Source organism: Arachis hypogaea, chromosome 3, assembly GCF_003086295.3.
Source record: "Arachis hypogaea cultivar Tifrunner chromosome 3, arahy.Tifrunner.gnm2.J5K5, whole genome shotgun sequence".
NCBI lineage: Eukaryota > Viridiplantae > Streptophyta > Magnoliopsida > Fabales > Fabaceae > Arachis > Arachis hypogaea.
The window spans coordinates 42572113-42589365 of record NC_092038.1 but is presented as its reverse complement, the minus strand read 5'-3'; the positions used below and the strand labels follow the sequence as shown (position 1 = coordinate 42589365).

Genomic DNA, 17253 nt, shown 5'->3' with positions numbered 1-17253 from the left:
ATTGTGGTGAGATTTACTGAAATATTTACTCATCTTTAAAGCATGATGCATGTAATTTTACTAATTTAACCCATGAATATTGTTCATAAATTAGTAAACATTTAATTTTTTTTTAAAAATATATCGAATATTTTTATTTTAATAAATTTTTATTGTTCATGTTAGTGTGTTTATTATTTTAAATAGAGATTATTTTTTTTCACAATAATATTTTTTAAATTTAATTATTTTATAATTAATATATTAAAAATTTGGTTGAAAGTTATAGATGACCAATCACTAAAATTAAGAACTAAAAACTAATTTGAAACATTTGATTTTCCTATTTTAATTATTACTTAAGAGTATGATTGGGAAAAAATGAAAAATCAAATAATATTTTTTCCTAATCTAAACATCATTTTCACTTTGGTGATCCTCTTTCTCTCTCAAACGGCGTCGTTTGCTAGTCCCCCGAAACCTTCTTAAGCATTGAACTAGAAACAGTTTTGAAGAAGAAGAAGAAAAAACTTCGTTGTGTGAGAGGGAGCTGAGAAAAATCGTAGAATCGCGAAATGGAGAAGAGACAACTGGAAGGTGCAGTAATTGCGAAGGTCAAAGAAGTCATTTCAGCTATAATGAACGCGAAACACGTTGATGAAGTCGTTTGTGCGCTTCATTCTATTGCCGCTCTTCTTTTCCCTCTTGATTCTTCTCTCATTTCAGGTTCATTTGTAGTATTAATTTTATGGTCCAGTTGAATGTGTTGTATTGTTTCTCGTTGATTTTGAAAGAAGAATTTGATTGTTTTTTGTGTGAATTTCCCTCAAATTGTTGCAGGTAGCATTGAAGAGTGTTACCGAGATAAGGTTAGTGTTGTTCGCATGTTTCCATGGAAGCTTGTAACTTGGTTTATAATCTTCAAGCTAGTTAGAACTGAAAACAAAGTTCATTATTATAATTATTATTATCATTATTTTCGATTTTTTTTTTTTACTTTTTCCGATGTGTTTAGGTGTTAGGAGTAAAAATTCCTTCAGTTGAAGAACGACATGATTGGTGGGATGCATTTTACAGAGGAGTTGGGTTTCCTACACTAGCCAGGTTCTTGTTGCTTGGTAATATCCTTAAATTAAATTTCTGCTTAAATAAACAAATAAATAAATAATTGTTTCGACGATGCAATGTTGCTGATTAGGTTAGTATAGTTCTTTATTTCAAGGACTATCTTTTTCTTTTTCCTTTTGATTTTGGGGACTGTAAATATAGTTTTTTTTTTTGGGGTGTTAGAGTGATGTGTGTTTCCTCTTCTTGTTGTTCTCTTATGATAAGCAACTTTGTGCAGATGTTGCTCCCAATTGGTTGGGATGTTTCCCCATTTCAGCACAGAAACATGCTTATGATGTTTTCTTCAGTCATGGACTTGTCAGTGAGGTGGTTCAGATTTTAGTTCCTTTTCTGCAGCAGAATGGGAGTGATGGTCTTGATGTTAGTGCTGTCATCTCAAATTCCGAAAGGTATGAGCATGCATATTGCGCTGTCTCTTGAATGTTGTTTTCTCAGTGTCATCTTATTTTTTATAAACATGCTTGTGCTTTATTTGGTGTTTACTAATAATCCAAATTAATTCATCAGTGGGGTAACTTATTCAGATTTTTACATTTATGACAGATTGCTTGTACTGTGCTTGCTTGAAAATTATGGGATGCTTCAGTTAGCAAGAGAGTTTGGGGATCCTTCTAAATCAAAAGGTTTTACTAATGAACGGATCAGACCTGCTGTGTCTAGAGTGGCACAGATTGTTGCGTCTATTCCTGACAAAGCTAGAATGAACACCCTGACTTTGTTGTCATCACAGTATCCTCCTTTTGCTCTACTTGGTTTAGATATTATATGGTTTGGTATTACGGCATGGTTTTGTATTTCTTTTTACTTGGTTAACATATCTTATGGTTTCATTCTTTTCATTTGAATATGATTTCTGTGTACATTTCCCAACTCTATTATAGGAGAAATGATAGACCTTCTAATCATCTTCCTAATATTATCCTTCTAATTATTAAACAGGGTAATGTCAAATGCATTTATTATATTAAAATTGGAAGATGTTTTGGATGATATTTTAGGTGGATATATCATTTTTCATATTTTGATGATTATGAGTTCCTTTAGAAGGAAAACTTATGTTTTTCCTTCACCAAGATTATTCAGTGTATTCTTCAAACAGATTATTGCACAGCTTCTTTCGCTAGCAGAAGAAAGAGACACGAGTTTGCTGGAAAATGTAGATGCGTTGGATGAAATGGACAAGAATGGTGCATTGTTATTTGTTGGGGAAATGTTTTCTCGTATTTCTCGCCGTGGTTTTGCTGGTAACTACAAAATCTAAGACATTGGAACAGGTTTTCTTTTTTCTTTTTTGGAACATAAATCAAATTGCTTTGAATTAATGTTCAACCTTTGTGAAATAGGAAAATAGATCATGATTCTTCATATTCATATTCATCTTCTTCTGTGAAAGCTCACGTTCTTCTCTCCCCCCTTCTCTACACCCCCCCCCCCCAAAAAAAAAAACCAAATTCATATTGCAATTGTTGAGTCATTTTGTGAAGAAAACGAGAAAAGCCATTTGCCATCTAGGCTCTACTTTGCAAAAGACAGTAGAAGTGTCACTTGTGTTATAGTTTGCAGAAGTTTATTTTCTAATGTTTGTGAACTGTATAACACAACACAAGTAAATGGAAGCTAGTAAATCAATGTGAAAATGACATCAGTTCCAACTATGAAGTTTGTCAAGGTTTTGAATGCATTGTTTCAGTCAGTTCAACTGCAGTGGCATGTGGTTAACTGGTTATGGACTACTTATGTTTGTAACTATTGAATTGTTTAAAATGTCTGAAATTATTTCTTTATTAGATCTTTTTTCTTGTAGATTTGCTATCAAGTGAATTAGTGCCTCGAGTTTTAAGGCTTGTCAAGAAATGCTTATCTTCATCTAACCATTCATCAACTAAGGGATTGCTTGAGTCAAATCCAGACTTTATGTGTTGGTCGATTATCATGGAAGCAATTAGGGATCCTTATACCATGGAAAGAATTTCTGAGCATATATTGCATCAGCTAGCAACTCATCATGCTGATGATGTCCAAGCCTATTGGGTTCTGTGGCTATTATTCCACCGCAATTTTAAGGTGCAAGCTTCCATCAGGTTAGTGTAAATATTATTTAGTTTTGCCTCTGTTCATGGATCATCTGCTCCATTTGGATCTAGGAAGAAAATTTGACAAATTCTTTTGAAATGAATGAAGAAAATGGTTCAAGGCAAGAAAACTCTGGAAGATTACTTAAGTTGCTATCTATAGAAATAAGGAAGGCATACAGAACTCTATAAATTACAAAAATGGTTAAGGTTGTGAGTCATATTATGAAGTTTTGATAGAGAGTGGTTGAGTGAGATTAAGATGGGAGACTTACATCACAAAGAATCACACTTTGGTTTTGTACCTTGTTAGGAAAATTCATAGGGATATACTCGAGGGATTAAAGAAATTTTTATATGATTGCCAAATTTGTATATTATTAATTTATCTGATATTTTATATTCAATTGAACTACATTTTCCTCTTTGATTGCCAGTTGCCCAGTTCCTACTTTATTAGTTATTGTTTGCATTATGTCTTTACACTACGATTCCATACCTTAAAACATGTAGGCATGACATCACTACCGTAAGTAGTATTTCCCTTTAGAATTGTAATCTACTTGTATTAGTAGAAGTGCTTATCTGTCTTTCTTTCTCTATGCTTCCATGGCCCCTCCTCAGGTCCATGTTTGTTGACAAATTCCTGCTTTGGAAGGTATTTCCTATTACCTGCCTGAAATGGATCCTCCAATTTGCTGTACATGAGTGCCCACCTGGTAATTCCTTGTCAGGATACAATCGTCCTAGGTTCTCGAATATTGTCGAACGGCTAGTGACAACATGGTCCAAGAAAGAATTTGTTCAAACAGCACCTATTGAGCAGCAAGCTTGTATCCTTTTTCATTGTGCTAATTCACTGAAAAACATGCAGGAAAAAGATGGATACATACTATAGTTTCTGTTTGATATGAATTAATGAAGGGAGGCCCAACGTATAAAGACAGCGTAAAAAGTGGGCTTTGAGCGTGGTTAAGAGACTAAGATGTTTGTAGCCTTTTCCCTGCAGGCAGAAAGGCATCTTTTGCAACTACTACCCATGATCTCCATGTCACAAGGCTACAACTTTACTTTTGCATCAAGGCTCATCTTGCTTTATGTGAATTACTGCATTCTCCTCTTCTGAGCATTCCCTGGGATTGATGTCACCTTTGTTATCGTGATTCATTTATTTTATATTTCCTATATTTATCTCAGATATATCTGCAGCTCTTGGACTTTCTTTAGAGACAATGTCTAAAGAAGAATTGGATAGGATGAAGGATTCCATGCATTTGATTCTTCAAGGAGTTAGCTGTAATTATTCTACACTTGATTGTTCAGTGTCTTGATAACAAGAATGGCAAATGAGATTTGTGGGATTGGAACTATTGCCTCAATTAATCCTTTATAGCACTATTTGAATACCATGCCCTTTTTAATATGATCCTGTCAATTGTCATGAAATGAATTCAACCATGTCAAGTCTAGTGATAGGTTGCTATTTAAGGCATATAATCTGCAATGATTGTGGTGTTTGTGTACAATGATTACCAAAAGTTCGTATCACTGCTCTTCATTTAGCTATGGTTTCCTGTTTAAGAAAGCGAGGTTGAACTAATTGAAATTAATGCTTCTGATTTATGGACCTTTCTGTGGTACCTTTGGTTTTCCGAGCTACTAGTACCAATGAACAAATTGCAATAAGAATCTAACCTGTTTATTAACTTATTAGAAGTTTTATCCTATCTGGTCCAAACCTATTTTTCATTTTAATTATCTATCATTTGAAAATATTCAAAACTTTTCATGTTTGCTTAATAAGGCATACTTCTGGTTATGTAATATAATTCTCAAAGAAAAGGTCATTGTATAGAAAATATTGAATGCTTTATGCTAAGAAGTGACTGGTTTGTTCAATTCCTTTCGTATGAGGTTCATTCCCTTCTTGCATAATGAGTGCTTTGAGTTCATCTTCTAATGTTTTGTGTATTTGTTTCAGGTAGACTGGAGAGTCCTAACGATTTAATTCGCAAAATGGCTAGCAATGTTGCCTTGGTGTTTTCTAAAATTATTGATCCGAAAAATCCTCTGTACCTCGATGATAGCTGCAGTGGGGAGACAATTGATTGGGAGTTTGGATTCACTGCCCTCAAGAAACCAAATTGTGGAGAAAAGATAGTTGAGAGAACGAAATCATCTGAACTGCCAAGCATGGACAAAGACTCCGACTTTCCTGTCAATAAAGAAAAAAGCATTAGTGTAAAGGTTAAAAAGAAGTTATTGGACTTTGATACTCTTGATCCAGATGAGATTATTGATCCAGCATCCCTCAATCTTGAATCAGACATCGATGATGATGACGACGATGATGATAGTGCAAGTGAGAATTCATATTCGTCAAGTGATTCATCTTTGCAGCCATATGATTTGTCAGATGATTACTCAGATCTGAAAAAAAATTTCTCCCAGTTGATTGATATTGTTGCGGCACTTCGAAAATCAGATGATGCTGAAGGGGTCAGCTATTTTCTCCCAGCGCAGTCCTTAGATGCTTTTTTACTATCTGCCATATCTACAATTCATAAATATTAATAATTAAATACTACCAAATATTTTATGACGTAATACAAATTGTATTGTTACAATAGTGCTGAAATAGCAAGTATTCTGGTTCAAATTAAGCTATTCAGAAACTAAATTGTTCTCTTATGTCAGACTGATCTGATGTATTCTTGCCTTTATGTTGAAACTTAATGTTTGGCAAACTTTCAATCTCTTGTTGCAGGTGGAAAGAGCTCTTGATGTTGCTGAAAAGCTTATAAGAGCGTCCCCAGATGAACTAAAACATTCCGCAAGGGATCTAACCAGAACTCTTGTTCAGGTTCGTTGCTCTGATATATCTTTAGAAGGTGCAGAAGAGTCAGCAGAAGAGAAAAGACAAAGAGCGTTAGTTGCATTGGCTGTCACCTCCCCGTTTGAATCGCTTGAGACACTGAACAAACTGTTGTATTCGCCTAATGTAGATATCAGCCAACGCATTATGATATTAGATGTCATGACAGAAGCGGCTCAGGAGCTCGCTGAATCAAAAATTTTGAAACCCAAACATCCAACTAGGGAGACTAGTTCCCTTATTTCAGTTGTTTCGGATACTCGACCTTGGTTCTTGCCTAGCAACTCAGGGACTCCAGGGGCAAGTTCCTGGAAAGAGATCTCAGGCACTGGAGCTTTTCAGAACTGGTCAAATACCTACGAGAGGGAACTTCCCCCGAAACCTAACCAGGCCATGAAAGGGAAAACACGCCGGTGGAGCCTAAGATCCCCCTTTGCAGAACAAAACCAGATGGAGTTTTCTCAGAACAAGTTTCCCATGTATGCTGCTGCATTCATGCTTCCTGCTATGGAGGGATATGATAAGAAAAGGCATGGTGTTGACTTGCTTGGCAGGGATTTTATTGTCCTTGGGAAACTCATTTATATGCTTGGTATTTGCATGAAATCTGTAGCCATGCATCCAGAAGCATCTGTGCTAGCTCCTTCCCTCTTAGATATGTTGAAATTCAGGTAATGATTGAGATATACATCATACTTTTGATTGCAAAGCTTGTTACAATTGACAGTGTTTCTGTGTGTGCAGATCCACGTAAAATAAACGGTTTGGTGCCCAATTGCTTATTTTGATTTATATTTTTCTCTTGGCATCTTAGTATAATTTTTTGTGATTTGGAAAAATTGCATAAATTTTTGTTATAAACTCATGCAGAGAGGTATGCCATCACAAGGAAGCATATGTGAGAAGAGCTGTCCTCTTTGCAGCATCATGCGTATTGGTCGCTGTTCATCCTACTTACATTTCTTCTGCCTTGCTCGAAGGAAATGTGGAAATTGCCTCTGGCCTTGAATGGATTCGCACATGGGCCCTTGATGTAGTAGATTCAGACACAGATAGAGAATGCTATATGGTAAGCAAAGCAAATATGAAACTTCCAAAAGTTTCAGATTACATGACCTCCCTTCTTTACAAGCTTTTCAATTATCTCTACTTGTATCTCTGGTCATATCAAAGGTTTAAACTTTCATTATTTGATTTACAGTCGTTTACTGTCTCAAAGATTGTAGATACAAGTAGTTAGTTAGTTAGTTATTGCTTCGTTAGTCTCATAAGATTTATGAGATGAAATTTTCACATTGACTCTACCTGTTGATATTATTATTGTGACTTCTATTTGCATATTTCCTCTTATGCTTCCTAATTATATGTAGGAATTACTCCTTTCCATTGTTAGACTTAGTTGTTCCGTTAATCTTCTCTTACCCAATACCGTTAATCTTCTCTTACCCAATACACATTTGCTTTACTATAGATGGCTATGAAGTGTTTACAGCTCCATGCCGAGATGGCTCTCCAAACTTCACGAGCTTTGGAGTCGGCAAAAAGTTCATTCAAGTCCGGTCCTGCTCTTCCTTCCGATGCATCCAAAGTGACCATTAAGATCCCCTATTTAAACAAGGATTAGTCATTTTTCTTGCTACTGTGAATGTTTTTTTCTGTTTAGTGCAGAATGTAAATTCAAAATCACTATTTTTTGGGTCAACGGAATCACTCTACTTTCCCAGCTGCTACTTTTTCATCTTAACTTTTATGCCACTCCTTGTATCTTGTATAAAATGTGTATTTATCAGTCTTCAGAGCTAGCACTTGGTATAACACCAATGTTCATATAGTGATATTACAAATGCGTTTCAAGTTTAGTAATATTTATTGTAACATCATTGCTTATTGTATCTGGGGTGCCCATCTTTTTCTATTTAGTTTGGCTACCTGACATAATTCCTGAATAGAAAATTCCAAATTGATTTTACAATAATTCTGATACAGCTTAATAAAAATTCGCCAAATAGAAAATTGAATTCCAGACATTTTAACTATTTGTTGCTGCATTATATATATGTGCAAAAGTAAATTTGGCAACATTGACATTCCCACATGTAATGAAACTACACGCAAAACATGTGGCATTGCACTAAAGTTCTTTGTTTGCCAAAGAAAAATCAACGATCTATAATAATAGTGTTAAATTTGAGAGGATTCCTTCTTTTAATTACTAACAATCCCATTGCATAAGAACTCTAACTTATTGTCAAATTAACTAAGCTAGCATAAAAGGTTAAAAAATGTTCCTACTAATATGCAAGTTTATTAACTTCATAAATATCCGTAAGAGTACTCGAGTATCAGTTCCATTAGAAAATAAAATCCGACAAAGTTGAATTGTACATATTGGTATGTTACAAACAGTTTCTACTGAAATTTTGGGACTTCTAACCCATTGAATCAAGTCCCTCACAAAACTTATCCAAGTCTTCATGGGTAAACCAATCTTTTTTCATCTGCATCATGCCAATTTCAAACAAAATATTAATCAACATGTACATGCTTTAATAATAATAATAATAATAATTAGCAAGAACAGCAAAAGAGAAAACTCACAAAGTAAGGATACCCTTCCATGCTAAAATCATCGGGTGCGAGACTAAGAAACAGTTTAATGAAATAGAGGACAAAGTTTCCACATTCATTACCGTCTCTTTGTTGCGGCACCTGCAATTATTTGTTTTTCTTCAATCAATGGTTATTTGGATAAATAGGGACAAAATCCTAAGTCGTCAAAATGTTACCTTAGGAATCAACAATGGAATTCGAGATATGATCTTCTTAGTTTCAGGCCTGTCCGATGCCTGATAAATGTCTAGCACAAATCTGAAAATGGAGATAAAAGCTTTAGAATACTGCTCCTAGAACAATGCATGATCCAAATAACAATGGCGAACCTTCTTATCTCCGGTTCAAGTCGCCTTGGATTTGCCATTGCAAGAGAATCTAGCAACAACATGCAACGTGATCTGGTATTTGTTTGCGCGCTCTCACCAAAATGGCAGAAGATCAAAAGGCTCCAGTGACCCCTGCAACATTTGCATGTCAAAGGATGAATTCCTCAAACTAATATTTAATAGTTTTTTTTTCTTTCTTTATCTATAAAAGGAAAATATCAGTACGACAGAAAGAAGAAAAATTCAAGAAAAGGAAGGATAGAGATCCTTGTTGTAAGAGAAAAATAATTTCTATGCATTGACAGCATAAAAATTTCAACAAATACATATGCAAGTATGTGCCAAATTAGCAAAGATAACTACCATCTATGAAGTAGCTTTCCTTCTCAGGAAAAAGGAAAGTCCTCTAAATAATCATGAACTTTATACCAAATAGAGTCAAAAATCTAGTCCTATCCGTAAATTTTATGATTGAACAATGCTTTGACAATTAAAAAACTGAATGCACTTACCAGCAAACTATTGGAACAAAAACATATGCCTTTGAGAAAATATGCGCCTTTTTTATCCAAGTCAGCACCTTGTCTTTACATGAGTCCCTCCTGTATAGGCTAAACCATAAGCTGTCAAAGAATGTGCAGCGCCTTCTCTTCTCTTCCGAGAAACTCCATATTTTCCTGTGAGAAAAGGTATAATAAGAAACAAGGACATGATTTCGATGTAGTTCCTTTTATATCGAACACTATAACTCACTCCAAGTATTCACCGAACAATCCACTGTCTAGCTTTTGTCTGGGTTTACAGAGTTCTTCCTCATCATCGGATTTTCTCTTCCTCTTTGATTGCACTTTCCGAGACATGTCACTCAAATAACAGGGCAATGAGTTGGTAACACTTCCTGTCACATCTATTACGGGCTCACTTTTCTTTCCTCGACGACTATAGACAAGCTCAATTCTACATCTTGGGCTTACTTCTGTATCTTGCTTCACAACACCCACTGATAAGAAAATCCCAAAATCAACATAGCATCTTGGTTTCCACATCAAATATAACACAACAAAGAACAGAAAACTAATACACCACCCACCCCCCTTTTTCCCCTTTTTCTTTAATCCAAAACAAAGAAACCAACCTTAAAGGTGAGAAAATTGGAAATGAAATCAGGAAAGATAGAGAAAAACCTAAAAAGAATGTACATGAGGTGGTCAAAGAAAACAATCCACTGTCACATAATATATGATAGATCTCAATGGCAGGATGCGGACTCTACCTAGTGGGATAAGACTTTGTTATTGTTGTTGTTTATTAGGAATCCAACTAACCCAACTTGAAGATTATGGGTGCCTCTTCTAGAACGGGTTTCCTTCCCTCATTGAGCTCAAACTCGAGAGTAACGAGAGATGACAAACTTGCCTACCATTCAACCACCCCTGAGCTTAGCTATAGTTTGTAAACTATGGTTCACCCTAACTAAAGAGCAAGTCTTTTTCCCTACTTATTCAAAACCATCTTCAAGTATAACTCAAAATAATCTTTTCAAACATGATATAACAAACCAATGTGTATACAAAATTTTCACAAAATTAAGATTTGGATTAAGAATGATCATGTTTATACACCCAAAACCAAACATAAGGGCACAACACAAACCCAATTACACTTCACAAGCATGTAAAACCAGCAATGTGGTGAAAACAAGAATCCAAAGCAAAACAACCCTAATTACACTATACATATGCAAGAATCTGAACTGAAGCATGTTCTGTGAGCAACAAAAAGCTATGATCTAGGTTTCGCTGCTATCATTATCTTAGAATCATAAACATAAGAAATAAAGAACTAACCTTGATTATCGCCATTATCAGCAGCAAGAACCTTTCGTGTTCTAGCTCTGGTTTTCATTGATGCTGATGCTTATAACCTAGCATGTACGGAAAGTTTCATTGGAGCGCGCTTCCTTTTCTTTTATCTTTTTCTTTTTCTTTTTTTTTAATTTATTTTGTTTCATTTAATGTTATCAATTACTCACTGTGACAGTGACAGATTTTAAGATATTTTTACTGCACCATGCTAACTGTGAAAGTGACACTTTTGTTTTTTCCTTGAAAGCAGTGTTATTAATTGTAAGTTTTTATTATATAATTTTTTATAGATTTTTCTTCATTTTACTTTAACATATATAGTATAAGATATTTCTTATTTTTATTAAATAAAGAATTATATTTAACATTTAAAAATTTAAAATTTGAGATTTATAGTATTTTATTTTTTTTATTATATTTTTACTCTACATTAATTTTTATCTTTTCTGAGCATATTGACATTCCTAATTTAAAAATCACTCTTAATAACAACAATTACAAAATATAAAAAAAATCCATAACTCACAATGGTCTACCATAAGAAAGCATTATTTTTTTTACTTTTTCCTTGAGAGCCCAACTGCTTGTCATATAAAAATTGGGTTTGGGTTTTTCATTTTTGATTAATCTCTACCTACAAGTGTTTTGCATTTACAAGTCTGAAAGAAACAAAATCTACTAAACGCGTTGGTTATGTTACGTTCCTCTTTAACAGACTTTTAAACCAATTCAAATCAATTAACGCACAAATATATAACTTCCATTTTTTAAAAGATTTCGTTTCTTTTTTCGAATTTCTTACCAAATTTGTTGGATCTCTTTCTTGCTTCATTTCTTTTTTCTATTTTTATAGTTTCTAAAATCAAGCTTTGAAATTATTTTGAAGATAATAGAACTTCAAAAATACACCCAAACGATTACAGAAAAGATCACCCAAAGAATTACAAAAATACACCAAGGATTTAAGGAATACACCCAAAACATGGAGAGACAGTATATTTATTCTTGAAATCTTTTAATGTTTTGCTGGTTAAGAATGATGCACATGGCAAAGACAATCTAGAAAAAAAACTTAGAAAAACAGTAAAATAATACCTTAAATAATATTTCTTCGTTTTTTCTGATGATTTTTGATGGAGATTTGTATCTTTTCTTCTTGATTTCTTCTACTCTTCGCGAGGAGTTGGAACGTGTCTTTGGTTTAGAATGTCACTTGAATCGTGACGATTTGCATTTTGATTGAGGAAGAAGAGGAAGAGTACGGCATAATAAACGCGTACGTTGGATGCTCGATTTTAAAGGAGTGGTGCGCGTGTTTTTTCTTGGACTTTGAACAACTTGTATAGTTTGTAAGTCAAAAAGACTTATATGTGTAGCAGACCTCTTTTATTTTTTGGTTAACTCTTGATAAAAATAAAATGAAACAAGTTCTATCATAAAAAAAATGAAACAAGTTCTGCTTGCCAAAAAGAAAATCACTTCCGATATAATAAAGTTGGACAAAAATATATAATCTACTTAAGTTAGTCATATAGTCAATTCACTCGTCAATTTAAACAATTGGTGTGAATTTGAATTTTGCTTGTTGTATGTACTATCTCGACCATAAAGAATAAAAATAATTCTAATTCTTTGACCAATTCATTGTCAATCAGTTTTTTATTTGAACCGAATAAATCTAATAATCAGTTTATAATTAATCCGGTTAACCCATCCGATTTGGTCTTAGTTTATGATTAAGATTTAAGACTATATGCAAGGCAAGGCTTGTATGATTATTGGTTACACGAAAATTAAACAGCAGCATCTCTTTTTATCTTTTAGCCCCACCTATATCCTCTTTCCAAAGAATTTATAACCATTCTTTGATTAGCAGAATTTATTAGTTTCGCGAATTTTTTTGCCAAACCAACAGGTAGCAATAGTGACAACTAAGGGTGATAATATTTATGCATTTTTATTATGTTTTAGTTATCTTTAATTATCTTTAGTATATTGCATATTAGCATTGTTTATTTTATTTTATTTTTAAAATGTCAAGCCTTTAATTTTCAGGTTAAATTAGCCTTTGCAACAGCTCAAATTCGAAAATGAATTTTTTCAATTTTTTTTAACAATTGAAAGAGTAAAATATGATATCTCACCATTAATTTTATAAATGGAACCAAAAATAAATATAAAAAAGAAGAGAACAATAAAAAATTAGAGATCACATTTTAATGCTTTACACTCCCAATTTTTTTTAACAATTAAAAAAATCTATTTCTACCAAATTCAATATTCATTAAATAGTTTGTAATAGGCTCAACTTACTGAACTTAGTAGACTTCATTTCAAACTACAATTAAAGATGAAATCTGGCCTAACTTATTTAAGAATTTATTTTTTATTCACTAATAATATAAAAAAGGTTTACTAAATGTTTTTACAAAATTAAACTCTCTATTTAAATTATATTCCATTTCTTAGTCATGTGTAAATAAATATATTTTATGTGAATTATATCTAAATATATTGATTTCATAAATACATTACAAAAGAATAAATTTACTATCTATTGGACCACAAATCACAAATAGTCCAACACAAGCATTTATTAAAGAGGTGATTGCTATAGTAGCTAAAAGTATTTGTCTAATTTATCAAAAAAGATTAAAAATTAATATTTAATTTTAAAAATATAAAAATAAATAATTATTAAATATTTAAAAATTACCATAAAAAATAAGTTAGGCAAAAATTAGATATCAAATTATAAGCATTATAAAATTCACCTATTAAAGAATACAGAGGCTCAACTATATTGATATTTTCTTTACTTCTTTATATTTTATTTATGATACATTTTATTTTTATTTTTTCTATATCAATATCTTTTCTGTTAGTTTTAGGAATCTTTGAGGATTTGTAAACATTTGATGATATGTACAAAATTTTCATTGTATATGTGTACCAATGTCATTGAATAACAATAAAAAAAATAGACATAATTTTATCAACATTTTTCTTTGTATTATTATGAATCAAATGAAATATTATAAAAGAAAACTGTGTATTCATATTCTTGGTAACATAATAACATACATATTATTCATTGCTTAAGTTTAGCGCACATTTTACAAAAATAATGATAGTTTTCCAATGCAAGGGATAATTTTTTTTGCAAAATTCAAGGCAGAAATGTAACACTTTTTAATATTCCTATTTATTATCAGAACATTTAATAATTTTAACTAAGCCAAACGCAATTGAAAAAAATAAAAGAACTCTTTTTTTTGGCCATACAAAAATATTATATACCCATATATTCATGTATATATACATATATTGATTCATATATTTTTAATTTATATTTATATTATAAAACAAAATATTATATTTATAATATTAAGTTTTATATTATCTAAAATTAAAAATCTAATAGTCTTCATAAATGTAAGACAATCCTTACTTTTTCAGCTAGCTTTTTGGAATAAATTAGATCTACTTAATTTATATTAGAGAAAAAAAAATAAAAAACGTTATTGGGTCATCCTCACACTACAAGCGTTAGATGAGTATATTAAAATTTTTTTATTAAAATAAAATAAAAAATAATTATTTTTTAAAATCTCATTTTTTAATTTTAATTTCCTAAATACAATTTTTTTTATTTAGGCGGAGTTCGTCTGACCCAACGAACTTCACTTCAAATTCTAAAGAATGGTTTACTCAAATTCTTAAGTTTCACAACGAATAATAGCAACTATTATCATTATCTTCAGAGTACATAAAAATACATAAGTGTACACAAGAATAAGTCATATTTTAATTGGAGAAATAATAATTTTTTTTTAATTTATAATGAAAAAAATCTTTTTTAAATATGGCTTAGTTCCGTGTATCTGTGTATGTTTAGAGATGATGATAATGATTTGTTATTACCGTTAGCAATATTGAAACAATGTTTAAAAAACCATGGTTATTGTCTTATTTTTGTGCATTCCTACTTACATATTTTCTTTTATTCTTTATATTTTATTTATAATACATTCTATTTCTTTCTTCTGTATCGATATCTGCTTTGTTAGTTTTAGGAATGTTTTAGTATTTGAAAAGATTTGCTGATATGTACAAAATTTTCATTGTATATATATGTACTATATCATTGAATAAAAGAAAATAGACTTATAATTTTATCCACATTTTTTTATTGTATTATTATGAATCAAAAGGAATATTATAAGAGAAAACTGTGTATACCATATATGACATATCTTTGGTAACATAACCTACATCGTATTCGTTGTTAGATTTGGCACACATTTTACAAAAATAATGATAGTTTTCAATGTAAGTGTTAGTTTTTCTTTGCAAAACTCAAGGCAGAAATATATAACACTTTTCAATATTCCTATATATTATCAGAACATTTAATAATTTTAACCAAATAAAACGCAATTGAAAAAAACAAAAGAATTCTTTCTCTTTTGGGCATACAAAAATATTATATACTCATATATACATGTATATATACATTTATTGGTTCATATATTTTTAATTTATATTTATATTCTAATAAAAAATATTACCTTTATAATCTTAAATTTTATATTTTTAAAAATTAAAAACCTAATAGTCTTCATAAATGTGAGATAACCCTTACTTCTTAAGCTAATTTTTTGGATAGATTAGGTCTACTTAATTTCTTACACAATATTAAAAAAAAAAATTAAAAAACGTTATTGGGTCATCTTCATACAGTCACACTAAAAGCGTGAGAGGAGTGTATTAAGGATTTTTTTTCTGAAATAAAATAAAAAAAATTATTTTCCAACTTCAATTTTAATTTAATAAATACGTTTTTTATTTCATTTAGTGCGAGTTCATCGCACTCCTCAGTAAAATCTATATTTTTTTATAAAATTTGTTTAATTATAGAGTTCGCTTGGTCTCGGCGAGATTTTAAATTCAAAAAAAATGGCAAATTCAAATTCTTAAATTTCACAAGGGAGTACATAGAGTACAGTTATATTTTTATTAGAGAAATAATAATTTTTTTAATTTATAATGAAAAAAATTTCTAGTTAAATATGACTTATTCTCATGTATCTGTATATATCTGGAGACGATGATAATGATTGCTGCGAGCAATATTGAAAAAGCATAGTTGTCTATATATTTTATACATTCTTGTTTACATGTTTTCTTTACTTCTTTATATTTTATTTATGATGCTTTCAGTTCTTTTTTTCTATCAATATCTTTTCTGTTAATTTTGGGAATCATTTAGTATTTGAAAAGATTTGCTGATAGTACAAAATTTTCATTTATATATATATATATATATATATATATATATATACACGTACTATGTCATTGAACAGGGCTGGAAGTGAGTCGAGTTGAGTCGAGTTAAACCAAGTTCAAGTTCGGCTCGAATCATTAACAATCAAGCCTATTTTTTAAGCTCAAGCTCGGCTCATCGGCTCATTGAAAGCTCATGAGCTGGCTCAAATAATAGAAACATAAATACATAATCTATAATTCTATATCAATAAATTATAACTTATATATTTTAAAAAATATTTAAAAAGATCAATTTTATATATTGTTATCTATCAATAAATTATAAATTTTTTATTTATGTCCTACATCAAAATTATATGTAAGAAGTAAATATGAAATTTTAAATAATTAATATCATTAATATATATGGTTATATAGTACTATTTCATATGTATATATATAATATTAAAAATATAGATTAAATGTATGTAGGATATGTGTATTAATAATTATATTTATATAATCGAGTCAACTCACGAGCTAATGAGTTGAGCTTATCTAAACTCAAGCTTGGCTCATTTAATTTATGAGCTCAATTCCAAACTCAAGCTTGGCTCAGTAGCTCACGAACTTATCTTATTGAGTTATTAACGAGTCGAGTTCGAGCTAGCTCATGTGCTGGCTTGACTCACTTCCAACCCTATCATTGAATAACAGTAACAGTACAGAAAATAGACTTACAATTTTATCCACATTTTCTCATTATATTATTATGAATCAAATGGAGTATTATAAAAGAAAACTGTGTAGACCACATATGACATATCCTTGGTAATATGATAACATACATAGTATTCGTTGCTTAGTTTGGCACACATTTTTCAAAAATAATGATAGTTTCCAATACAAGTGTTAGTTTTTCTTTGCAAAACTCAATGCAAAAATATTTAACACTTTTCAATATTCCTATTGTTATCAGAACATTTAATAACTTGAACCAAACGAAACGCAATTGAAAAAAATAAAAGAACTCTTTTTCTTTTGGCCATACAAAAATATGATATACCCATATATTCATGTATATATACATATATTAGTTTATAAATTTTTAATTTATATTTATATTC

General features: G+C 31.0%; 2 protein-coding genes across 3 annotated transcripts; one reads left to right on the top strand and one right to left on the bottom strand.

Annotated features, from left to right (window-relative positions):
- Positions 1-399: 399 nt before the first annotated feature.
- Positions 400-7946, top strand: LOC112790384 (uncharacterized). 2 transcript variants are annotated; one of them, XM_025832762.3, is made up of 13 exons: positions 400-705; positions 820-848; positions 995-1097; positions 1325-1496; positions 1651-1836; positions 2191-2351; positions 2912-3188; positions 3804-4012; positions 4377-4475; positions 5161-5678; positions 5947-6725; positions 6925-7123; positions 7526-7946. In XM_025832762.3, exons 1-13 carry the CDS (start codon positions 555-557, stop codon positions 7676-7678), a joined length of 3036 nt encoding a protein of 1011 aa, XP_025688547.1. In that variant the 5' UTR covers positions 400-554; the 3' UTR covers positions 7679-7946. The 2 variants fall into 2 exon arrangements, with proteins under 2 accessions (XP_025688547.1, XP_029152867.1); XM_029297034.2 differs by having other exon boundaries at positions 491-705; positions 995-1083.
- Positions 7947-8337: 391 nt separating this feature from the next.
- Positions 8338-11015, bottom strand: LOC112790386 (probable ubiquitin-like-specific protease 2A). The gene is made up of 7 exons (XM_025832766.3): positions 10841-11015; positions 9747-9993; positions 9506-9670; positions 8994-9125; positions 8841-8922; positions 8653-8763; positions 8338-8552 (listed from the first exon to the last, which is right to left on the bottom strand). Exons 1-7 carry the CDS (start codon positions 10896-10898, stop codon positions 8484-8486), a joined length of 864 nt encoding a protein of 287 aa, XP_025688551.1. The 5' UTR covers positions 10899-11015; the 3' UTR covers positions 8338-8483.
- Between the last annotated feature and the right edge of the window lie 6238 nt (positions 11016-17253).